The sequence below is a fragment of the Bos indicus x Bos taurus genome, chromosome 15 (genome assembly GCF_003369695.1).
Source record: "Bos indicus x Bos taurus breed Angus x Brahman F1 hybrid chromosome 15, Bos_hybrid_MaternalHap_v2.0, whole genome shotgun sequence".
NCBI lineage: Eukaryota > Metazoa > Chordata > Mammalia > Artiodactyla > Bovidae > Bos > Bos indicus x Bos taurus.
The window spans coordinates 49,484,252-49,509,996 of record NC_040090.1 but is presented as its reverse complement, the minus strand read 5'-3'; the positions used below and the strand labels follow the sequence as shown (position 1 = coordinate 49,509,996).

Sequence of the window (25,745 nt, the reverse complement as noted above, 5' to 3'; positions counted from 1 at the left end):
GAGAGAGGAGGGCAGTTTTCAAGGCTGAGCTGCCCCAGGCTGCTCCCACGTGACCCTGCCTGCTCCCACACCTCCACAGTTTTGCATGCTAGCACTGCTGTTCCCTGCCATCTGCCTGGGTAATTCCTACTTGCTCCTCAAAGTCCGTCCCTGAGTTACCTCCTCCGGGATAGTTCTTACTCTCACAGTCCCAGGAAGCCCCTTCACGGCACTTACCACAAAGTGTCGTCGTCATCTTTTGCTTGTGTGTATCTGGGGCGTGACCCCTCGTGCCAAAGGACAAGTTGGGCTCATCCTGCCCCAGCTCACCTCCCTACCCCTCACTCCCTCAGCCTGGGAACCCAGGAACCAGTAGGAGAGAGGGGCCAGCAAACCAGCAGCTCTGGCCAGCACTGTCACCTCCAAAGAGCTCAGATGGAACCTCCCACCGCCTAGTTAGCCCGTATCTCCCAGGGCCACCACTAAGGCCTGCAGTGGGGTGGCCTCACTGTGCACCAACAACCAACTGGCCTGGGCTAGAGCAGTGTTTCCACTAAGGATGGAAAATAGGGGGCAAAACCACTCACTAAGGTGGCCAGAAGTCCCAGGAGATGAAGGCAGCAGGCAGGAAGCGGGTCTGAGTTTCACCTCCCTCAAGGCACACACACACAGGTAACCCAAAGCCCCTCTCACATACAAGTCCACACAGCCACACTGACACCAGGTTCCCGCACACAGTTCCTGCCTCACACGCGCCTCACATACACACAGGGTCTCTGTCACACACATAGAGTTCCCACCCCACACAGCCTCTCACACAGATGGTCTTGTGCACGCAACCTTACATGCAGAGCTTCCCAGTGTCCCACCCACCACACACAGAAATACACTCACCTCAAGTCTCTCACACCCTCCCCAAGAATCCTTCTCTCTCACACATGCACAGAGCATCTTTCGGACATATACAGTCCCCCCTCTCTCTTATATACGCACTCTTTCCCACACAGTCTCATTCTCACACACAAAGTCCATCTCTCAGAACCCACAGAATCTGTCTTTTTCACACTCACATGGGATTACTCTGATACAGAAACACACAGAATCTCTCTCACGTAGTCAGTCTCAACACACACACCCGCCCCCAGAGTCTCACTCACACATGCTTTTATTCTCATGTGGCCTTACACACACATACACACACACACACACATGAAGAACCTCTCACATCCACACAGAATCTCTCTTACACAGATTCTCACACATACAGCTTGTCTTTCACACACATCTACAATGTCACACACAGGATTGTGGTCTGGAATCCTGAATAAACATTTGAATCCCGACACAGCAATCTGAGGCGGCCTGGGGCCCGCGAGGGGGAGGGGTAAACAAAGGTGAGGGCGGCGGAGGAGCCGAGATGGAGGAGGGAGAGCGGGCGGGCAGCCGGCTGGGCTCTGCGCAGATGAGCCGCAGAGAGGCAGCGCAATGCAGCTAGGCCGGCCGGGTGTGCAGCGGGAAGCCTGGGTTCTAATCCAGGCTCTGCCCTCACTTCCTGTGTGCCCTTGGGCAGGCCCCAGTGTCCTCAGCTGTCACCCGAGGGAGCTGGAACAACTCTATGTGGCCACTGGGGAAAGAATGTCGCACAGATAGGCTGAGGGGGGCACCTTCTAAGCACCCCACCCCACCCCCAACCACTGCTCAACTTTTCCCTCAGTCTGCTCTTCAGTGGACGCTGGAGAGAATCAGGACTTTTCTGTAAGATTCTTTAGCCAACCGCCTTTAGCCAACTCTTGTATCTGCATGGGGGAATGGCCAGTGGGAGGAGATGGACAGGGCAAGGGGCTAAATATGTCCCACATGACCCCTGCCTATCCTGAAACTCAGGGGCTAGGGTCAGAGCCTGAAGCTGACCCCAGGAGTCGGGTGGGGGGACTCAGCCTCTTGGTAGAGCGCCAGGAGGTGGAGAGGACCATATGGAAGTTGGGCCTACTCTTTGCTTCTGGGGCCAAGGGGGTGGTGATGGTGGTAGCAAGATGCTTCCCAAGGTCAAATGCAGGCTAATGGGCAGCTGCTCTAACCTAGGCCTCTACTCCCCTTGCCCCCTGCCCCCACATGCCCCAGTTCAACCTCCCAGTCCCCTTTCTCCTGCCCCTCCTCACAGCTCAGCTACAGCTTCCAGTTACATAATCCCCTGGCTATGGTGGCCTCTGTCAGGAGAGGGGAGGAGGGAGACCTCTGAGGATCCCAGTCTCCTCTGGAGATGGCAGGGAGCTGGTGGCCAGCTGAGTGGAGGACGGGGTCCTAGGGGACTTGGGTCCCAGGACACCATGGCCTCTAACTCCCTGGGTGACCTTGGGCAGGCTTTTCAAAACGGAGGGTTTAACTATCTCCCTATTACTGCACGTCCACACACCCCCTCCCCGCCCCAAACACACACACATATCTGATCTAGGATTTAATATATAAGACCTGTTGCCCTCTCCCTCAGATGCTAAAACACTGAGTGTTTGATCTCAGTAACACGTCCATCAGGCCTGTGCCTAAACACAGCCTTTTCCTGCCGTGGAAGCTTCCGTGCCCCCTGGTCCCTTCTCCCCACTGAAGTCAGCCGGGGAGGCACTCCTGCTCCCTCCCCTGCCAGAACCTCCATCCCCAGTTCGAGGGCAGGAGGGAAGGGGTGTGGAGCAGTAAAGGAGATAGGGCATTGAAGGTAATGTCTTGCCTGGGAGGGGATTAGGGGGTGGCTCACACACTGGGGAGGGACTCTGCTTTAAATTCCCAACTCTGACCCTTCCCCTCTGTTCAGATCTCTGAGGGCAGAGCCTAGCAAAGGCAAGAGGGGTTTCTTCCAGGGTAGGTGGCTGCTACCCCTGTCTCCCTTTTGGGCTCAGTGAAGCAGCAAAGACCCTTAGAATTCACCAGGCCCCCTCTCTCTCTTTACATTTGAGGGAACTGATCGGAGGAGCCATTTGATGGGCCTGGGTGGGCAGCAGGGTACCCTTTCTCCCTGGCAACAAGCTGCTGTCACTAAAGGGGAGTGGTTGATGAAGACATACCTCCCTCTCACAGCCCTGTAGATGCCCTCCCTGTCCGGACAGGTCCTAGAGGAAGCACAGGCAGAAGCCCAGAGGACCCCTCCAGCCATCTCTCCTTTTGACAAGAAAGAAGGGCAGGCTCTGTTTCTAGGAGCAGGTCTCAGAGGGATCACACCCTCCCCCAGCTCCACCATCTATCAGTTAATTAGCCATAAAGACTGCCCCTTGATCATCTCCCTGGGATGCTCTGAGGCTGCTCCGCGGGGTGGGGTGGTCTATCTCACACAGCAGATCAGGTCTCAAGCCCTCTTCTGTGGGCCCTGGCTGGTCCCACATGCCCCTTACCTGGGAGAGAGGAAGGACTCCTACTTCCCTCCCCACACCAAAATCTAAAGGACAGTTCAGAGCTTCACCCTGTACACCTGCAGAGATGGTGATGTGCATGCACAGGCACGCCTGCACACTCAAACATACACACATGCTTGCTCATTCTCACCACATACATTACCCACCCAAATATACACCACCACACTTACATAAATATGCGCACACTATCAACTCATGCACACAAACACACCCATTCATACTCACTTATACATACGAAATTCAGAAATACACAGACCTTTACATATGTACAAAGCTAGCCACCCTTGAGGAGAGTCACTGTCTCTGTCACACGCGCACAAACATCCTCCTTTCTGCTTTGACTCCGGGGCACCAGTTCTCGGATCCAACCCTGCCCGCGGGAGGCAGAGAACACTGCCTTCCCCGCCCCACTCTTCTCATGGCTAAGTTGTCACTTACCCTCGCGTAGCGGGATGAGTAGGGGTCCTCGAAGAGGGCCCAGATGCGCGGCTGCCAGCGGCGCCAGAAGCCGCCAGGCCGTCCGTCTGGGGAGTCGCTGAGCGCCAGGCGCTTGGTCATCTCCAACTCGTCCTCGCCGTCGCCTGAGTCGCCGGGGCCGTCGGCGTCCGCGTCGTCCGCGCTGTTGTCCAGGGGCGCGCCGCCGAAGCTGTCCAGCGCCTCCTCGGCGTCGCGGTGCTGGCGGTAAGTCATCCAGCAGCAGGGCTCCACGTCGGTCTCGTCGATGCCCCAGAAGGCCAGCTCCTCCTCGTAGAGTGGCCCGCACACGTCGGCCGGGCAGTGCAGCTTGCCCGTGCGGTAGTAGTTCAGGATGTGCGCGAAGACGCCGGGGTGGCGGTCGAAAAAGAACTCGTCTGCGCGCGGGTCATAGTCGAAGTGGCTGTGGGCGTCGGGCTCCGCCAGCCAGGCGAGCCGCGTGCCGGGCAGCGTGCGCAGCGTCGAGCGGTACGTCTGGTGGCGCGTGCCGCCCACGTTGATCACGATGCGCTCGCTTTCGTCCCCTTGGCCCATCGCGGCGCCTCCTTAGGCATGGCGCGGCCCAGCGACACCCATGGGAGCGGCCGCCAGGGGGAGTTGGCGCCGGGGAGGGGGGCGCGCGGCCTCCTCCCCCCTCCCCCCAGCCGTCGGGGGGACAGAGGACCGGGCTCCGGCTACTCCGAGAGCAACCCAAGCCCTTCAGGGCGCTTCCTGTCGGGTGCTGGTTCAAGGGAGTGTGCGCGGGATCCCCAGGGTCTCCGGGCGCCAGATGTGGGAGGGAGCTAGTCCGGCTGCGGAGGAGGCAGAGGAGGAAAGAAGGGAGGGAGGGAGAGAGGGAAAGGGTTGCGGGGGGTTGGGGGAGGAGGTGGCGCTCAGCGGCGAGCCCGGGGAGGAGGAAAAAGAGGGTGGGGGGGCCGGGCTCCCGTCCCCATCTCAGCGGAAAGATAGAGAAATCGACACAAAGCTATCGGGGGGAAGGTCAGCTGCTTCCAGGGCCGGACATGGATCAGCTCCTGGAAGGGGGAGGGGAAAGGAGGAGAGGGAGCCGGGAAACTCGCGCTCTGCTGTGAGGTGGTCGTCGCAGCGCGCTCTCGGCGCAGGGGAGATGGATGCCCGCTGCCTTCCTCCCTGCGTGGCCCGGCTGCAGCTCGGGGCGCAGGGCGGACTCCGGCCCCCTCCCTCTCCTTGCCTGGCTGCCTGCTCCCCCCGGTGGCAGGCGCGCCTGTCCGCTCGCCCGCCCTCCTCTCTCCTTCTCCCCGCCTCTCGGAAGAGATGGCGGGCCCCCGGGCAGGGGCACCAGGGGTGCTGTTTTGTGCTGCTGCCGCGGAGCGCTGCGCTCCGTGCGCTCCGGCTGGATCTGGGGCTCTCCGCTGGATTGCGCTCCGACTCGGGCTCCGGCTCCGGCGGCGGTGCTGAAGGGACAGCTCCCGGACTGTTGAGGAGCTGCGCGGGGCCGGGCTAGGGTTCTCCCGACTGGGCTCCGTCTGCGGGGCCGGTGGGCACTGACTCCGGTGCCTCTGCGCCCTGCGCTCTGCGCCCTGCTTCGGACAGGCGGTTGGCGCTGTCGACCGAGGCGAGGGGGCTGCGGCGATCGGGCCGGGGAGGCGAGGGTGGCGGGTCTGGGCGCGGCGAGGCAAGGCTGGTGAGGCCGGGGAGGCGAGGCGCGGAGCGGCCGCCGCCGCCGCCCGCGATGCTGCTGCTGCCGGGGCTGCTGCTGGGCTTAGCTGGCTCGCTTGCTGGCTCGCGCGGTCCGCGTCCAGCCCGCCGCTCTCCGGACACGGGCACACGGCGCGCGCAGCCGCACTCGCCCCCGGAGGGAGGCGCCGCGCTGGGTCCTAAAAAGCCCTGATTCCGCGCCCCTCTCCCAGCCCCGCGCGGAGCCCGGCCTCCTTCAACCCCAGCGCTGGGGGCGCCAGCCCGGCACCCATCCTGCGGCTCCCGGGGAGGGGTCGGGGAGAGGAACCCGCCAACGCTCCGCCCTGGGGAGCGCCACTCAGTGGGTGGGGGCTCTGGGAGACGTCTCGATCCGCGCCCCTGGGTCAGATTGAGGTGAGAAGGCGGTTTGGTACCCACCCCTACCTTTCCCTACTAGGGACTGTCTGATCCCCTAGTGAAATGAGACACCCTTGACCGCTATCAGAGGCACCTCGATCCGGATCGCTCCAAGCAGTTCTTTAATATCGACCTTTCCAGGGAACCTGGAGTCCCCATGTCGCTTTCATAGGTACCCTATTGCATAGATTCCAAAATAGCACTCTCCGCGCTCCCCTATACACTACACACACCTCCACTGGGTTGTGTTGTCCTCTAAGCCATCTACGAACAACCTAATAATCCTGGACCCCTGTTAACCCCTTTCGACCCTTTTCTGACCCTGGGCCCTTCTTAACTGCAGGCTGACCCTAGTCTCCCGGTGAGTGCCTCATGCTGTGCATACTGATCCCAGCTCACTGATCCTCCCACACTAGTCCAGGATCCTTAGTGAGGATTCTGTCCTTAGAGGTGAGAAGAAGCAACTCCTTCTAATGGTCCTGAACATTAACAGGCCGCCTTTCTCCTAGGGTTTCAGCTACACTGGAGGGGCCGTTGATGCGATATCTGGGGGCTATATAGGAGCAGCCCCCCCCCCCACCGCCAACCCCCCCCCCCCCACCGCCAACCCCGCGGTGATTCTGGGCTTCACCGTTGATGATGGGGTGGGAGCTGTAGTTTAGGCCCCCAAGCCTTCTCAGCCCATATTTGCTGGCAGTCCCTCAGTTTTCTCAATGAAGCCATCACCCCTTCACTCCTTACTTGTTCCAGGCTTGGTCCCAGGTAGAGAGGCACAAGCCCTTGTAGGGGCCCCAGGCAGTCAGGGAAGTGGGCAGGTGGGCCAGGACAGGGCTGGGGAGGTCAGGCCCAGCTCCGGGGGTGGCTGTGCTGGGAAAAGAAACTTATTGATCTAGCCCAGCCCAATTGAACACAAGGCTGCCTGGGCAAAGGGCGATTTAATTAAGAAGACACGAGGCTCTTATTTACCTGTGGGCACCCGCTCACTGTGCAGACAGCTGTCCCTCAACACTGACCCACAGACCTGCTTGTGGGCCTGGAGACGGAGCTGTGCTGCAGGCATCTCTGTCCTCACTTGCCAGGGGAATCCCAGCCCAGTGCCAGTGAAAGCTGTGTGTGCTGGGGCAAAGGTCTGGAGGAGTGGAGAGGTTTGGAGAGGGGCAAGGGGCAGAGCAAGAGATGAAGGGTCATGGAAGGACAACTAAGAGACAGAGAGAGGCGGAGTTATGGCAGAAACAAGGGCAGAGATGGGCAGAGGCACAGAGAGAGCTGGAGTCCGGGGCCAGGATGGCACTTCCTCCCTCCAGAGATTGATCTGTATTCTTCTTCTAAAGGGGAGATGTTTCGCCTTCAATACGACGCCTTCAGAGTAACACAAAGGTAAGAGTGCGTTTCAGTGTCCTCCTCTCACCCTGGTCAGTGTGAATCCCACCCCCTACCCAATGGGAGGCCTGGCCTGGTGTAGCCCAGGTTGGCCCAAATTCAGATTCCCAGGACATAGTTCTTTCAGGAAGTTCAGCCTCAATCCAAGGAGGTGATAAAATGTAGAAACAGAGTCCCCGGAAAGAACAGAAAAAGATGGACACAGAGAGATGGTCTCTCTCTCTCACACACACACAGAGCTGGGAGAAATTAAGATGGGGAGACACAAGACCGAAGCCTTTCCAAACCTTCCCTTCCTTCCAGACAGATATCCAGTTCCTCTTCTCCCTGTGGAAGCTTCTTGTGATTCTGCCAACCAGAGGGGCACAGGGCTCCACCACTTCCCTCTCTTGCAGGACCACATGAATCAGAGTATGGCTCTTTAACCTTCACTGTAGCTTACTTCATTTCCTCAGAAAAAGAACTCTCAACTCCACCAGGGCTCCTTCTTGCTTGCTTCTCCCTACACTGCACAGAGCCACAGTAGCTCCTCATTAAGGGCTGGATGATTTGAGAAAGGCCAGGAGAGGGGCTGGGATCCTAGAATCCTCATGTGAGAGACCATAGGAGTCTGGAGCCCTAAACCAGGGCTGAGTCAAGGGGAAACCCACCCAGGTTTTCTTGGGGAGTCAGTGCAGACCCCACTCAGGCTTCTACCCCATGGTGAACCATAATGGGGAACTGAAGCATGCCCCAGGGGGTGAGAAGAAGCAGAGGGAGAGGCAGAGAGAGGCAAAGGGTGCTTAGAAGAGGGAAGCTGGAAGAAGCCCTGGTCAGCCCTGGCCATGTAGGGCTAGAGAAAGAGGCAGGACAGGGCTAGAAGGAGGGGGAGTGTGAAAGTGTATCCATCACACCTAAAATACAAGGTAAGCAGAGTGGGCTCAGAGAGAGGAGCCTCCCAGGTGGGAGAGGGTAGCTGCCCAGGAGATGCCCCATGCTGTCCCACCTTCATCCTTGATGACATTCTGAGGCCCCAGAGGATGCCCCCCTTCTCTATCCTAAGCAGGGACATAAAAATTCTTTCTCTCACTTCCTCTTCACACTGTGAGAAGGCTGGCATTTGCATAAAGCCCAGAGAAATCAAGAGGGCATCATGGCGGGCGTGGGGGTGGGGGGGGGTGGGATGGGGAAGGGAAATAACCCCAGAGAAATGGGGGTTGGGAGGAGGAACCACTGAACAGAGCCTTAGCCTTTTACCCACAAGGCTAACCACAGACCCTCAGCCCAGATGAGAACCTCACCACTTTTGAGCTGTTCCTCTTACTCATAGACATTTGCTCCCTTCCTTGCAGAGGAAAGCAATGGTACTATGCAGAGTGTCTTTTTGGTATCAGTGGCTGATACTAAAGAGTATACAGGCAGGGCTCAGGGTACAGTGAATTAACAGTGGGGTGATGTTATTCAGTGGTCAAGAGCATAAACTTTGGAGCCAAATTACTTGTGTTCAAATCCTAGCTCCACCATTGACTAGCTATGACCTTGGGCAAATCACTCAACTTCTCTGTGTCAGTTTCTTTATTGATGAATGATAATAAGCCCTATATCCTAACACCTCAGCTCTGTCATTTCTCTTGTTGAGGCTGGAGGAGGGGGTTGATGGGAGTGATGAAGAATGAGCTAAGGTAGGATATGGGCTAGAAAGAGGTGAAGAGAGTCCTGAAGCCAAGTTTGGCCTGTGTTCTCACACCTGGCACTTGCAGGCCTTAGATCTGGTCCTGCTAGGCTCTGGAACTGGCCCAAGTCCACCCCTCGCAGGCCCTGATACAGGTTGGCCCATCCCATATGCTCTCTCCCAGGCCAGGAGCCTTCATATTCCTGGTGGGTTGGGGTGCCATCTTGTGGCCAAATCTGAGAACTAACCTAACCAGGGCGCAGAGCAGGCTTTGGGGAGATAATAAGCAGTGTACCACACAGGCCTCTCTCTTCTGCAGATCAGAACTCCTCCCTCCAATGGACAGGGGAGGGTGAAACTAGAGGTGCCGTAGTTGGAAACTGGTGATGGTAGCTGTCAGATCTGTAGCGTGAGCACTGAGCCTGGTGCCTAAGCTGGGAATGGGGTGGGGTGTACAGTTGTTTTTTTCTTGTGATCCCTGGGCGAGTGGATCTCAGATCTCTTAGTCCAGCGAAAGTCTCTAAAAGGGCCAAGGTAAAGAATCTTCCAGGGAAGTGCGAGAGCAGGGCTTGTCAGTCTCTGCACTATTGACATTTTGGACCAGATTATCCTCTGTCGTGGGGCTCTCCTAGGAGGTTTAGTAGCATTCCTGGCCTCTGCCCACTAGATGTCAGTAGAAAGTGAAAGTCCCTCAGTCGTGTCCTACTCTTTGCGACCCCATGGACTATACAGTCCATCGAATTCTCCAGGCCAGAATACTGGAGTGGGTAGCCTTTCCCTTCTCCAGGGGATCTTCCCAACCCAGGGATTGAACCCAGGCCTCCTGCATTGCAGGCGGATTCTTTACCACCAAGCCACTAGGGAAGCCCAGATGTCAGTAGAACCCCTTCCCCATTCAGAACAAATCAGAAAGGTCTGTGGATACTGTCAAAATTCCTTGGAGGAGGGTGAAACTTCCTCTGGTTGCAGGGACCACTGATGGAGAGGGATTTGGTTCCAAAGCTCATTTTGCTACTTACTAGCTGCGTAAAACAGCCACATTCTCTCTCCACACTTCTGTTTCCTCAGCTGTGTAAAGGGAGGATTTTGTGAGGATTCAGTGAGCTAGCCTCTCTCATTAACTTCCTCTCCTTCCCTCATCCCCCTTCCCTCGGATTGCCCATCTCCTCCAAACCCTCTGTGACCAGCCTTATCCCGTGTCTCTCTCCTGGGCTCCTGCCATTCACAGCCAAGCCCGTCGCTCAGTGGCAGTATGGCCTCAGGGGCAGAGCGTCAGCCCTCCCTGGGCTTGACTTTGAGGAAGAAGGGCCTCAATACCTGGCCTCTTGTTCTTGAATGTAGGAGGAAGGTGAGGAGTGGGAAATGATGATGGCTGTGGTGAAGGATGCATAGGATGGTCAGGTGTGCACATGTGTGGGAAAAATGGGTAGATGCGGGCACTACAGCAGGAGTGTCCCCACAGGACCAGTCAGCAGCCACCGAGTTCTCCCAGAAGTAGCTGGAGATGCATGGCTGCGACTCCCTATAGGAACCTTGTGTGTTCTCTGGGCCCTCATGTCTGAGTCAGCCTGCAGTGTGCAGGCTGTGAGGCGTGAAAGTGAAAGTGAATGTGAAAGTAGCTCAGTTGTGTCCGACTCTTTGCAACCCCATGGACTGTAGCCCACCAGGCTCCTCCATCAGTGGAATTCTCCAGGCCAGAATACTGGAGTGGGTGGCCTTCCCCTTCTCCAGCGGATCTTCCCAACCCAGAAATTGAACCAGGGTCTCCTGCATTGCAGGTGGATTCTTTACAAGCTGACTTACCAGGGAGGCCTGAAGTTTAGACATTTGGTGGGGGTTGGAGGTCAGGGTGGGGAGTGGGGGTGGGGTCACATTAAAAAAAAAAAGAATAGAAAGTTGTGTACAAAAGTGAATATTTATTGAGACTTAGAGAAGAAATCAAGACCAAATGTAAAATTTAGAAAACCAACAAATACTAAAAATGTTTTAAAAAATCCAGAAAAACAATTGCTTAATATTGTTATTAACTTTCTAACACACCTACATAATACTTTTTAAATATGCTGTATTTACTTGGAAGCATTCATAATGCCAATGAAAACAGTTGCAACTTTTTTTGCAATTACCAAATGATGTTCAGTTAACAAAACCACATTTGTTGTATTAAAGCTTCATCAAATATGGCTGAAAATGAAAAAAAAAAAATCATCATCCTCCCTTATAACTATTTCTTTCTGTGCATCAACATGAATCTGCTTTAAATTTACATGCCACTTTATAGCCTCCCATAGTGTATTGGGCAAGGTTTGTGGCTACTGAAAATACTACCAGGACTGGGTTATTCAGACACGTTCATGAAATGGATGGGACCCAGAGTAGCCAAAATAATCTTGAAGAAGAACAAAGTTGGAGGATTCACACTTCCTCATTTCAAAACTTACTATGAAGCTACAGTAATCAGACTGTGTGGTATTGGCATAAGGGTAGATACACAGATCAATGGAATAGAATTGAGAGTCCAGAAATAAGCCCATACATTTTATAGTCACTTAATTTTTGCCAATGGTGCCAAGACAATTCAATGGAAGAAAGAAGAGTCTTTTCAATGAAAAGCACTGGAACAATTGGCTACCCACATGCAAAAGAGTGAAGTTGGATCCCCTCTTCAGATTATCTAGAAAAATCAACTAAAACTAAACGAATACCTAAAATGTGAGAGCTAAAACTATAAAATGCTTCCCTGGATTAGGTCATGGTTTCTTAGATATGATGCCTCAAATACAAGCAGCAAAAGGAAAATATAGATAAATTGGACTCCAAAACCAAAAAGACTTTAGTGCTTCAGAGAACAATATCAACAAAGTGAAAAGACAATCCATAAAGTGAGAGAAAATATTTTCAGACTATATATCTGATAAGGGTCTAGTATCTAGAATATATAAAAACCCTCATAACTCAATAATAAAAAAACAAATGACCTCATTTTAAAATGGACATAAGATTTGAATAGACATTTCTCCAAAGAAGATATACAAATAGCCAAGAAGAACATAAAAAATGCTAACATGGTTAGTCATTAAGGAAATGCAAATCAAACTACAATGAAATACAGTTCACACCCACTAGGACAACTGGAATAAAAAGACCATAACAGCGCTTGTTGAGGAAGCAGAGAAATTGGAACACTCATACCTTGCTGATGGGAATGTGAAATGGTGCAGCTGATGTGGGGAAGACTTTGATAGTTTCTCAAAAACTTAAACATAGAATTATGATATATCCAACAATTTCACTTTTAAGTATATACCCAAGAGAATTAAAATCATATGTTTACACAATAAGTTGTACATAACTGTTTATAACAGCATTATTCATAAGAGCTAAAAAAATGGAGACAAGCCAAATATCTATCACTTGAGGAATGGATAAACAAAATAGGGTGTATTCACACAGTAGAATATTATTCAGATATAAAAAGGAATGAAGTACTTTTAAGCTGCTACACTATGGATGAACCTTGAAAACATGCTAAGTGAAGGAAGCCATGCACAAAAGGCCACCTAGTGTGTGGGTCCATTCACATCAAATGTCCAGAATAGGCAGATTCATAGGGACAGGCTGGGGCGAGGAGAGACAGTGACAGCTAAGGGGTATGGGTTTCTTTGGGGAGTAATGTTTTGGAATTTGATAATGATGATGGTTGCACAAAGCTGTGGCTATAGTACAAACCATCGAATTCAGCACTTTACCAGTTTGAATTTTGTGATATGTAAATTGTATCCCCCCCTTTTTTTTTTATTGTGAAAAGTAAAAGAAGGATTAGTAAACCAGGAGGCTATAAATAATTTGCTTATGCTAAGAAGAATCTGTCATGGTGCCAGCTCCCTTATCTGTAGAGGACCTGTTTAGTTATCTTTTTCTTTCTCCAAAATGCTTTAAGTTAGTTTCAGAACTGGAACATACCTTTTAAATTCACTAATTCATTACACGGAGAGACAGCCCAAGTCCAAAAAGGTGAAGCCACATTCCCAAGGTTTCAGAGCTGGTCAGAGGCACAGCCAGGCCCACATCCTGGAAAACATGTGGCCATTGATATCAGCTGGGACTTGCACCTCACTTCTACCAGGAAAGTTCTTTGTGAATTAATATCCACAGTTAAATGTTATCTGGGGGAAAAGAGTTAACTATACAAAAGTGACGCTGTATGTTATAAAAACAAAACCTACACAGCCTCACACTGTCCCTCTTAATACTAGTGAGCTGTGTGCCAAGGATTTAAGTGTTTTATAGGAGAGAAAAAACTTGAGTTAGAACCAATTTATTTTTTTCCATCATTATCACCATCACCATTTTGGTCTTTATCTTCCTTCTCATCTCCTTTGCCTTTCTCTTCTGGATCTTTTTTCTTTTTTTTTTTGCCTTTTTCAGTCTTGCCCACCCCTTTCCACCCATATCAGGCTGTATATTCTTTAAATGCCTCTTCATGTGGTTCTATAATATCATTTTCTATACAGAGAATTGAGAGCTAATTCAGTCTCTCCCTCAACACAGTTGATCAAAACTTATTTTGATATCATTGATAATTTAGGAAAGTTTCTTTCAGGTTTACCACTCTATTGGAAACATCTATTGGAAAGTGTAACTAAAATGTACACTTTTAAAATTGTCAAATTTGGCAGAAGTGCCATCAAATTTCTCTCATCTGTGGACTATAGGAGTTCAAGGTATTTTCAGTTTTCCTGTGTGGTGATTACTTAAATGCTTTTAAATTGGTAATGTTCATTTAAAAATTTGTTGATGCTAAGGTCTTGTTATAGTGGCATATTATGAATTTTATTCTATCTTTGTTAATGTAACTATTTTGTGTTAGACCAGCAAAAACTTAAATCGTTTTCCAATATGCTCAGGTAATTCACTCTTCTTTGTTGAATAGATTACCAAACAATGCAAGAGACTTATCAATAATTCTGTTCAAAAGTTCTCTCTTTTAATAAATTGTTTTTTGTTGTTGTTGTTTATTTTCTAAGTTGTGTTCAACTCTTTTTGCAACCCTGTGGACTATCACCTGCCAGGTTCCTCTGTCCTTGGGATTTCCTGGGCAAGAGCACTGGAGTGGGTTGCCATTTCCTTCTCCAGGGGATCCTCCTGACTCAGAGATGGAACCTGCATCTTCTGCATTGGCAGGTGAGTTCTTTACCACTGAGCCGCCAGGAAACCTGCCAGTACATTTTTTATACTGGTGTTATTTTACATAATTACAAATTAAATAAATGCTAGTCAGAGACAATTCCATTTATAATTTGTCCTAGGATACTACATCAAAAATATTTAAAACTATATATATATATGGCGAGTCATGGCTCTACATAACTCTTTAGAGAATAATGTTTACAGCACTGCCTGTATCACTCTAGCTCCACAGGAAAATAATCATTTTCTCTTTATGCTAAATAAAGATAATGGAATTTAATGCTACAGGAGTAGCATCCTTTTTAAAAATAATTTTTAACAATGGAATTTCAATTTATCATCATTCCTGTAATGAAGATAGAATAAAATTATACCTTTAAGCATACTAACAAAGAACCTGAAAACAAAAATTTGTATTTAATCATTATTCAATAGATTATAGATATATTTCAAATTTTAAGGAATTAAATTGCACTAACAAAATATACAGTATTTTTGCATGTAAAAGGGCTTATTCATTCTAAAAGAGTTCTCAGATGGACTTTGATAAGAAAGGTTTAAATATGAAGAATGCAGCCTGTTCAAAATTAAGAAAAATGCCTTGAACTTATAAGGGTAACAGCTCCATTTGGTATGATCTAAATAGATGTTGGGGGTACCGTTGTTTTCTCAATGTCAGAATCATTGTAATTTATTTCATTGTTCATTGTTATTGCTTCTGTTTTATATTTCATTTATTTAAAATATATTCCACTACACCCAAATAAGATGTACACCTCTCGAGAGGACCTCAACATGCCCATAGATGCCACCTGACATGAGGGAGGAAGTCAGAATAGAAACAATGGTCATAACCAGTTTCCTAAAATATTTTACTTTGAAATATGTGAGAAAAAAGAAAAAACTAAACCATGTGAACCTATTTCTAGGGCTTTTCATGCCAGGGACAGGACCTAAAGCTTAAACGTCCTTAGCCTCCAGGTACACCAGCTTTGACGGTATGTTCTGAGTTCTTGTGTGCTGTTGTGTGAGCACACGTGTGTAGAGATACTCACATGTCTCTATGGAGAGCATGGCCCAGTATCTCCTCAGATCCAGCCCAGGTGAAAATGGCCCCAAGAACAGGGATGTTTCATCTACACTGCAAATGGGATTCAGCTAGATGTCCCCCACCTCTGGCCCTGCCCAGGGAACTGAGATGAAAAACAGGTCAGGAGGGGACCTCAAACCCCATCATTCACGGGGTGATTTGATCTCTAGCTGAAAGTGTTAGTCACTCAGTCGTGTCTGACTTTACAACCCCATGAAATGTAGCCTACCAGGCTCCTCTGTGTATGGGATTTTCCAAGCAAGAATACTGGAGTGGATTTCCATGGGCTCCTGCAGTGGATCTTCCCGGTCTGGGGGTCAAACTCAGGTCTTCTGCATTGGCAGGTGGATTCTTTACCATCTGAGCCACTCTGGTGGCTGCTCTCTAGCTACTCCCCTGCATCCTGACATGCTCTCTTCCTCTCTCCTTACTTCCTCTGCAGAGGCTCTGGGGCTGGGCCACTCAGCATGCAGTCTCTGGAACCTCTTTGCCTGGGTTCAAATCTTGCCTCATGATTTAAGCTGATCTAGTTGAAGTTTTTTTCTGGGAATTTTCAGACTGGAGTTAAATGGTGAGGTAAACCCCTGAGTTGCTGTAGAAAACCAATATGGACCAGGAGAGAGAGAAGGCAAGAAGGAGGTGTGTCGAAGAGCAAGAGGGGCTCCAGTCCCAGCTCTCAGGCCCACAGGTGCTGTGGTGTTGCAGCCCTGCTCCCTTATGTGAACGGCCCTTCGTCCTTCCAACACATTCCCTGTAGGGTTTAACCTTGTTTGAATTGGGTTTCTGTCACTTGTAACCAAAGTGTCCTTGACTAAATCTGCCCCCATCCCTGCTTCTTCTTCTCCAGAGGTCTCTATCTCTATAATAGCACCACATTCCACCCTGAAGCAAACCAGAGCCCAGGGTCACCCTTGGCTCCTCCTTCTCCCGCCTTCCTTGGGGCCTCCAGACACAAGGCTCTGTGAAGACCTGGCCACGGAGGTGAGAGAGGGCTGAAGGCCAGCCTGCTCTTCGTCCCTAGCCATGGGCCCTGGTGCAGGACAGCGTCCTTAGGAAAGAAGAGACCCCCTTTTCAAATTGCACACTAGCTCTCTATAGGCTATAGTAACCCTATAAGCTACTGGAGCCTTCTTCTTATATACAGGAGCCCATAACCCTCTAGGCTACTGGTTCCTTAGTGCAGAAGCTCTGTCTCCTCCTCCCTTTGCCTGATTACTCTTTCGTACTCCATCATCATCTCCCACTGCACCCTCCCTTTATTTCTCCTTGTGGTATTACCCACCATTTCTAACATCACTTGAGTCTCTGTCTAGTGGCTGTTTCCCTCTTTAAGCTGTGTGAAGGTAGGAACTCTGCCCTCAAGGTTCTCCGTTGTCCTGTCAACCCCTACACTTTATCTGGCACCACTGTCTCTATTCCTCTTTCTCTCCCATCCCCAATCACTACCCCAGTTCAGGCCATACCATATCTCCTCTGAGAAACCCTGGTGGCTTCCTGACAAGTCTCAAGTCTCGTGTCTAGTTCCCTCTTATCGTTCTGCCAGCTCAGACTGGTCTTTCTAAAATACAGATTTCTTTGTATTCTTCCCCTGGTTAGATTCCTCTATGGCTCCCTATGGCCTTCAGGATAAAGCCTAATTGAGGTCCATTGTGGCCTCACCTCTGCCTTTTCCCCATCTCACCTCTGGCCCCTTGTGTGAAGGCATAGTTTACTTTCTGTCACCTCTGGGTCTTTGGCCTTTGCTATATCCTCAGCTTGGAGCATCCTTCTTTGGCAGCTCTTTTCTTGTCAACTCCTTTAAGATTCTTATTAGGGTCTGCTTGCTGTCTATACCTTCTGTTCCTACTGCACTCCTCTCCATGTACGTCCCCATTCGAGCACTTAATTCATTGCCATGTAACCAGTTGCTAAAAGATCCAGCCTCCCAAAATGTCTGGGTGCATCCCAATGTCAGAACTGTGTCCACAAGTCTCTGTCTTCACCCAGCCTGGGACCTGGCATCTTCTGAATGAATGAATTCATGAATGAGCCCTAAGGGATCCCAAGGGAGTGTAAAGAACCCCAAGGCACATCTGGGGTGGCAGCCAGATGAAAAGTGGAGAATCATTAGTAGCAGCAAAGAGCCCTGGGTGGCTCCCCAGGGGCCCTACACTGGGGAGAGCTGAGGCTCTCCTAGAGCAGAGAGCAGAACCCTGGCTCTTCCTTCTGCCATTATGTCTTGCCTGCATTCCCCAGGCACTCTCCATACCTGCCCCTCCTGGGTGAGAAGAGCCCTTGAAAAGGGGCCTGTAAGGTTTTCAGGGAAAAAAACATTTGTAGGAGTGGGATTATAGGAGCCATTGAGGTCCTGGTGACAAGAGTATGTGAATTAGGGGTTGGAATTGGCTTTTGCCAAGCCATCCATCCGGGGTGCCCTCCCAGAGGTTCCTCTATGTGTGTCCCCTGTGTGTGTGTTCCCTGAGTATGTGTGTGTGTCCCCCATGTGTATGTGTGTGTGAGGGGAGGTCTGTGGCATTGTGCATGTGTTGTCTTCTTTCGTTTCCCAAGACACAGTTCAAGTGGCGCCTCTTCCAGGAAGCCCTCCGCAGCACCCTGACTAAATCAGTAGCCCCTTCTCAGCTCTCAGGGTGTTTATAGCTTGAAACCAGCACTGATGCCACCTGTGACGATGCAGCTGTGCACGCTCCCCTCTCCCTGCAGGCTCTGGACCCGTGTCTTCTTACGAGATCGGACTGTGCCAAGATGCTCTAAGTGCTGGGCTACTTACAGTAGATGTGTCTGTGCCTGCCTGGCCGTCCATGCTGGCCCTTTGCGGTCACACCTATCACCGAGAGCCTGGAAGTACCCTTCACACTCATTTAGTTTTTCCTCATAATGCTCTAAGCCCCTTATGATACCTATGAGGATTTCGAGTGGCATCTGGGGGACATAATTTTCCACGGATCCTTCGGGACACCATACCTGGCTTCACTCTGTGTCTGGAGGGGCGTGATTCTCAACCGTATGCACTTCAGCATCAACTGAGTAGTTTGAAAAATACCAGTACCTGGCTGTGGGTATCTAGGTGGCAGATACTTTAAATCAGAATCGCATGGACCTTTTATTAACGACTCAGATCGCTCTAATATCCATCCTGACATGAAAACTACTGATCTGTGTGCTGTGACGTGCTGTTATGGTCAGAAGAACCTCCTCACGTAATGGAAACGTACACACCCCTCCCTCCCAAAGGCCCCAGGCTTCCTCCTTGCAGTCCGTCTGCCGCCTACAGGGGTCGCTGCGGTACAGCTGGCCCAGTTTGCGGATTTCCCTCGCTGTTAAAATCCAGTCCCCAACCCTAGCGAAAGCCGGAGCCACCGCGGTATAAATTAGCGTCTTTATTTCGAACACCTGAGCGAGCGCCCGCGGCTCGCCTGCCTGCCGTATAAACATACAAAGTCCCTGTCGCACCGCACACCATGCCTCAGAGATAAATACAGCCCGAGGGGCTCCTGCTCTGGCAAAGCAACTCTTATTTACAGGAATAGATTACAAAAGTATTACAAAAAGTGGTCCTGAACCGGGGGTGGGGGTTGGGGGGTGGGAGTGGTTACCATTACACCTGTTACACTTGGGAAGGGAGCGGCGGGAAACAGCTGAAGTCCCCAGGGGGCTCCGGAAAGGAGGGGCACGCCCCTTTAAGCGGTCGGGGGTCTTGGGGGCGGGGCTTAGGCCTGCGTGGGTCACACACCCCCATGGGGGAGGGGGCGAGGAAGAGGAAGGGCCTGGCTCCTCAAGGGTCAGCTCTGGCCCACGGAGTAACATCAAACGGCCGCCACAGCGGGTCTCAGGGAAGAGCGCTGAGTAGGCGGGAAAAAAAGGACCAGGTCCTTGCCCTGGGGTGCGGGAGGCGGAAACACAACAGTTCCTTCGCCTCTCCTACCTCGGGAGGGTCGCTTTTAAAGCGCTGTTGGGAGGAGAGTGGTTGGCACTTAAGCGCAATCTTTGGGCGCGAGGGACCCTGAGGGCGCCATCCCTCGGGCCCGTGGGCAGCGGCGCCCCCCGATGAGGCCGCACAACCCCTCAGAGCACCTGGTAAATCGGGTTGGGGTTCGCGCCCGCGAGGCCCTGAGGGGCAGTGTCGGGGGAAGGAGCGGGGGTGCCGCGCTCCACCTCGCTCCCGGCGGCCTCCTGCGGGCCAGGAGACGACTCCGGCGGCGCGTCGGCTAGCAGAAGCGCGGGCGCGGCGGGGCTCTCGGTGGAGATGCGCTCCACGATGCTGGACAGGCAGTCGAGGCTCGACACCGCAGCGCTCTTCCCGGGCCGGGGTTCTGCGCGGGGAGGGGTAGGTTAGTATGCAGGGGTGCACAAGTCTCCCACCTCCGAGTTCAGTGCTTTGGGGCAGACGGGGAACTGAGGGCCAGCCAGAATTCATGAGGATCCCACGAAATTTCAGGATGAAAAAGGAGGGAACTACATGCTTAGTATTTCATTCCCGGTACCATCTTCCAGGATGGGGGCAAGGAGGTCCTAGATAAAGAGAAGCCAGGGAAACTCAAAAGGGCATGTGGGAAGGAGGCGCGAATACGCACCGTTGGGCGCCTCGCTGTAGTAAGTGCGGTCGTAGCAGTTCCGCCGCCGGGCACCACTCGGGGGGCCGCTGTAGTCCATCTGCAAATGGAAAGGACGACCGAGTCAGGCCTGGGAACTGCGCAGGGCAGGAGCTCTGTTCCCTGCAGCCGCCCCCTCCCCGACTTCCCAACTCCCCAAATCTCAGCCACGAGAGTTCCGGGCCCGGATCTGTCTGGTTTGGGGAGCAAGGGTGGGCAGGAGCTGTCTGCAGCATGCCGAGCCAAAGAGAGGGCAGACAGTCACCCAGGAGCACAAATCTGCATTTCTGCAACAGGCATAAGAGGAGAAAAAGCAGATCTTCGTGTCGGCGCAGCAGTGTTCTAACAGTGCCCCCAGTCGGATGGATCGTATCCTTCCTGTGCATCCCCAAAGCCCTAGGCCGCCCCAGTGACAGCTGCCTGGGGGTGGCAGTGGACTCCACCGGGGGTCCACTCCTTGGAAGGTTCCCCGCCCAACCCTCCCAACCGGAGGGCCAGCTCCTTGCCCTCTCGTAAACACATGCCTGATATACCAAGAGCTGCCCGCACTTCTCTAGCCCAGGGTCCTGGCCTTACCATGCCGTCGGAACAGTTGGAGCGCGGACTGGAAGCGTCCGAGTCGCCGCTGTAGTGTTCGCCGCTGCGGCCGGGGGGCAACGGGCCAGGCGCGTAAAAGGCAGCGGCAGCGCCGGGAGGCGCGGCGTCCTGGTCGCGAAGTAGCGCCTGCAGGCCTTCGATATAGCGGATGGCGTTGCGCAGGATCTCCACCTTGGGCAGCCGCTGGTTTGGGTTGCTAGACGTGCAGCGTTTGAGCGTCTCGAAGGCCTCGTTGACTTTGCTCAGGCGGCGCCGCTCGCGCATGGTAGCAGCCTTGCGGCGGTCGGCGTTAGTCGTCTTGCGTTTGCACGCCTTGCAGGCCCACAGTAAACAGCGGCCCGCCTGGTGGTGCCCGCTGGGCGCGCGCACATGCTCGTCCTCGCGCGCGCCCGGGGCCGGGTGCGCGGCTGCAGGGAAGTGCGAGTGTTCCTCGGGCTTCAGGAGCGCGCCCACGTGCACGAGGCGCGGATCCAGGTCCTCGAAGAAGCGCAGGTCCGGGGAGTCGAAACACGGGTCATCATAGAAGTCGTCCGCTGTTGCAAAGTTGCAGAGAGAGCCGTCGGGGCCCGTCAAGTCTACGTCGCGGAGCGGCGGCGACAGCAGCTCCATATCCCGGCGGGGGGCGGCGCGATCCTGGCTTTGCCCAGCCTCAGCGGCAGCGGCAAGGGTTGCCAGAAACTTGCTGCTGTTCTGGAGCCCCAGCAGTGAGATAGCAAAGCACTGAGGGTCTGAATGTATAACCAGCTGTTCCCCACCCTCCCCGGTCCTGTCCCGCCTGAGGGACGGACGGCGAGGAGAGCCGCGGCAGCGCCCTGGGGCCTCCCCACCCCTACTTTCACACCAGGCTCCCAGGGCTATTTATCCCGTAGTAGCCTAAGGGCCCCCGAGCCCGAGCTAGCGGCTAGAGGCGGGGGCGCCCGAGGCCAATAGGAACAGAGCAGGGAGGAGCTTGGGATCCCCAGGGTGGCAGCAGGGGCCCGAGACTGGCCAGCCCCCTACCCCTTGACACCCGCGCGCGAGCGCTCGGGCCCCTCCCCAGGCGGGGAGGAAGGCAGAGGCTGGCAGCCCAACGCAACTGCACTTGGCTCCCGGGCACACTCTCCAAATTTCTCCAGCACTGGACTCCTCGTGTTTCCGCGGGAAACGCTGGCAACGCGCGCTTACCTTTGGGCTGACTTTGGGGTCCCCTCAGTCCACTGATTTGTGGGGACCCAGGAGCAGGATAGGGGTAGAAATCAGATCTACCGAATCAGGGAGAGATGTGGAAAGAGACACAGGGCAATAAGGCAGAGGTACACTCAAAGCTGAGTTAGTGAGACGGTGAGCGGTAAACCCAAGAGGCTGAGACATTGAGAGAGCAGAAAGCTAGAGTCAGAGGCAGGAAAATGAGCAACGAGAGATGAGACTCAGTCCAAGTGGGGGAACCTGAGACTGAACGTTGCGGTCGTGCCACTTGGCCAGCTTCTGCCAAGGGAATCACTCAGAGGGTCGCGGGCCCATTTTCTCTGCTCGCTTGGAAACCCAGCCGCATCTACACAGAAGTTGATGATCGCTGCTAAAGCTTCGTGCCAATCTCTCCAAACTCAGGGCCTGTCCCAGTCTGGAGGGAAGGAAACAAACTTCTGCCCAATTCAACCTGCGCGTTTCCACAGGGAGATGTCCAGTGTGGGTATCAGCTGCAATGTCTCTTCTGCTGGGGAAAAAAGGGAAAGTTCATTGTGCAAAGGCTTAGAACGCGGAGACCACCTGAGAACCTGACTTCAGGGTGGAGTCTTTGAGAGCGGAGTTTGCAGACCAATAAGCGGAACTCCACAGTTCCCTGTGTGATTTTGTGGAAGTCACATCTCCTTCTGAACCTCAGTTTCCCCACTTTGTAAATCTGAGGACATTAATAGCGATCTCTCAGAGTGATTGTGGTGGTGGTGAGAATCTAAAGAGAGCAAAGATGTGGAAGCCCTCAGTCCGAGGTACAAGGATATACTAACAAGAGGGCTTGCTTCTGTCGTTGACACCAGCTGGACAGCTGGAAGGTGTGCTTCTTATAGCCTTCTCTGCTGTCAGCTGGGGCACTGAGCTCCGACGGAGGCCAAGGTAGTCTTAGGGCTAGGCTCCTGTGAAGGCCTCAGGGCATTTCTCCCCAGCCAGGACCACGGGAGAGACTAGTAATAGAAGGAGGAGGCAGCCACTCGTGGAACTCTGGCACTCTCACAAGCTCTCTCACAAGCTCTCCACTCCTGTAGGGTGGCTCAGCCTCTTCCTGAAACTTCAGTCCACACCTTCCTCTCCGCATTTTTGGGCTAGAGATCTCTTGGACCAGACACCCCTACTGGGTCTCTCCTCCTGGATCCCAAAGATATAAGCAAGAATGATCCTTGTTCCTTTCCCACTAACTTCTGGAAGCTGTCCAACCTGGCCCTCTGTGCTCTGAGAAGTCAGTCCTTCTCTTCTGGAGCCCTATCTTCTTTAATTCTCTGCCACTTCTACACCTCTGGCTCTAGTAGTGCCGAAGGTCCCCCTTTAGGAAGTGCTCACCTCCTCTCACTCCATAGCACCATCTTCATTTATTCATTCAGCACACCTCATGGAGTGTCCACTATGTACCAAATACTGGTCTAGGTGTTGAGGATACAGCAATGAACAAAACCAAGGCTCTGCTCTCATGGTGCTCACACTGTAGGGTTGGTTGGCAGATAATAAACAAATAAGCAAGGAAATGTATGATGTCAGGAGGTTATAAGTTCTATGAAGGAAAATAAAGCAAGACTGGGAAAAAAGTGATGGAAATTATTTCATTATGTGGAGTGGTCAGGGAAGACCTCTCTAGCTTGATTCCATTTGAGCAGAGACCAGAATGAAGGGAGGGCAGAAGCGGCTATCTGGAATCAGATAGAAGGAAGAGCACGTGCAAAAGTCCTGGGAAAGGACTGTTTATCAGCTTTAAAGTACATGAAGGAGGCTGGTGTATCTGAAGCAGAATGAGCAAATGTGAGAGTGGTAAGATATGGGGTCAGAGAGGGAGCAAAGGATTTGTATTCTGAGATAGAAAGTCAACGGAAAGGTTGAGCAGCAAAGAATGTTACCGTCTGACTTATAAACAGGAGCAAGCTGGCTATGGAGAGCAAAGGCACAGCAGGGAGACCAACTAGGAGCCCACTGAAAAATCCAAGTGAGTGGTGATTGTGGCTCAGATCTGGGTGGTCATGTTGCTGATCACTGGAATGGAATCTTCACAATTTATTTGCAATTGGATGTAGGCAAGAGAAATTTGGATGGCTCCTGGAAGAATGGAATTGGAGAAGAGCAGGACTGTGAGTGGCAGACCCAGAGTCCAGGATGGCACAAAATTTGAAATGCATTTTCAACATCCAGCTAGAAAGGTTGAGTAGGGAGGGGGTTTATGAGGTTGGAGTGTCAAAGGGGAGGTCTAGGCCCATGGGTAGCCTGACCACTCTACCTCTAAGACATCGCTCAAGTCTCTGCATCTCCACCGTAACCATCCTGGACTACACTGCCACACTGCTGGCCTGGATGCCCACCATAGCCTCCTGGTTCCTCCTCTCACTTCCACTCTTGTCTCAGTAGGCTCCATTCACTACACAGCAGCTTGAATAATCTTTTAAACATGTACATGGGATTATATTTCTGTCCTGCTTCAAACTCTGTAAAGCTTCCCATTGCATTTTAAATAAACTCTCATCTCCCCACCTGGGCTATCAGGCCCCATGTGAACTGGCCTTAGCCCATCTCTGCAGTTGCGCCTGGACCCATCATCCCCTTCGATCATTCAGTGCTAGCCTGGCCTTCTTTCCTGTCTGCCAACACTCTGAGCATGGTCCTACCTTGATGCTACATACTTGCTGCTTCTCTGCCAAGCCCTTCCCAAGACTGGCTGCTTTTTATACACCAGGTCTCAGCTCAAACTCGCCTCCTTGGGATGTCTCTGACCATCCTCTCTATGGTAGCTGAGTCACATCACCCTGCTCATTTTCTTCCTAACACAGCCACTCTTAACTTCTTAGTTGGTTCATTCATTGATTGATGTGGCCCCAAGAAGTCAAGGATGCTTTGTTCACCATGGTATTCTCTGAAACCATCAGAGTGGCTGTCACATAGCAGGAACTTGATAAATGTCAAATGACTGAATGGGTGGCCTCATAGCCTTGACTCTCTATGGATATATTTGAACATCTTGAAAAGTGTCATTAATGAGGCTGCTTGTATTTCTTCTGAACAGGATAGTCGCATACATGATTAGATGTTCATGCTGGGTCACTCTTCCCAGGAAAGACTCGGGTCCATCTGCCTGAAGCATGATCTTTTAGTTCATCAAATATGCATGGCCTGCTGCAATATTGTCATAGCATCCTATAGGAAGATTTGGTGCTTATAATAAACTTGAGTCTTTTCCTTTGACTTACATTTATAATGAGGAATGAGAATAGTTATATTAGTAATTTAGTTTGAAATAAATATTTCTTCCCATTGGTTCAAGCCTCCACAGAATGCCTGGCACATTGTGTGTGTGTGTGTGTGTGTGTACACATGTGTGTGTGCTCAGTTGTGTCTGACTCTTTGCAACCCCATAGACTGTAGCCCACCAGGCCCCTTTGTCCACGGAATTTTCCAGGCAAGAATACTGGGGTGGGTTGCCATTGCCTCCTCCAGGGGATCTTTCCAACCCAAGGATTGAACCCAGGTCTCCTGCGTTGGCAGGCGGATTCTTTACCACTACACCACCTGGGAAGGCAGGCACACAGTAGGCACTCAATAAATGTTTCTTGGATAAATGAATCAAACTCTTTAATTGAAGGGTGCCCTGAAATTTCCAGGTAAAGCTCTTCAAGCCGTTTATTCATGCAGATCTGGATTCTTCTCAAGCAAGCAAAGAAAACACAGAAATATATTGGATTCTGAAACTTAAATGATCACAGCTTTGCTTTTTGTGTTTTGCATTCATAAGAACCACCTCAGGGCTGTCATCAAGGTGCCTTTACAATAAGTAAATGTTGTATGTTCAAACTTACCAAACACATTTAATATTTTATCTCTTTTGGCTTAGAAATCTAAACTCCATTGACAGTTTTTAACTTGATTTGTAGCTTCGTCTTCTCTGGAAATTAGAAAGCATGGTTTTAAAATGCATACACTGTTTGGGGGTATGATGCCATTTTTCTATTAGACTTCCAAGTGGGATTTTGTTTGCAGCAAGTCTTCTGCTGCTTGAAGAGCTTGGGATATACTGAACTTGGTGACCTTTACAGGGCTGACCCCCATACCTGCCTGGAGTCACTCTCTTGGACATGCCACCACATCTTTTGGCAAAGGTTTGCCAACACCACCAT

General features: G+C 51.8%; 2 protein-coding genes across 2 annotated transcripts in view; both read right to left on the bottom strand.

Annotated features, from left to right (window-relative positions):
* KCNC1 (potassium voltage-gated channel subfamily C member 1) overlaps window positions 1-5,585 on the bottom strand; it is a 46,259-nt gene extending 40,674 nt beyond the window's left edge. Inside the window, exon 1 of the mRNA XM_027563416.1 lies at window positions 3,819-5,585. Within this exon, the coding sequence (XP_027419217.1) occupies window positions 3,819-4,388 (570 nt within the window). The 5' untranslated portion in view covers window positions 4,389-5,585. The remainder of the gene's footprint in view (window positions 1-3,818) is intronic.
* A 5,248-nt stretch (window positions 5,586-10,833) lies between these two features.
* Window positions 10,834-21,269, bottom strand: MYOD1 (myogenic differentiation 1). Its single transcript, XM_027563415.1, has 3 exons — window positions 20,383-21,269; window positions 19,789-19,867; window positions 10,834-19,527 (listed from the first exon to the last, which is right to left on the bottom strand). The coding sequence occupies exons 1-3, from the start codon at window positions 21,010-21,012 to the stop codon at window positions 19,280-19,282; spliced, it is 957 nt and encodes a 318-aa protein (XP_027419216.1). The 5' UTR covers window positions 21,013-21,269; the 3' UTR covers window positions 10,834-19,279.
* Between the last annotated feature and the right edge of the window lie 4,476 nt (window positions 21,270-25,745).

Excerpts from the sequence above, each read along its gene's own strand:
- MYOD1 (XM_027563415.1), bottom strand. The coding sequence starts at position 21,012 with ATGGAGCTGCTGTCGCCGCCGCTCCGCGACGTAGACTTGACGGGCCCC. Across the intron at positions 19,868-20,382 it reads CCAACTGTTCCGACGGCATG|ATGGACTACAGCGGCCCCCC; the intron begins GTAAGGCCAGGA and ends TTCCATTTGCAG. Across the intron at positions 19,528-19,788 it reads CTACAGCGAGGCGCCCAACG|AACCCCGGCCCGGGAAGAGC; the intron begins GTGCGTATTCGC and ends CTCCCCGCGCAG.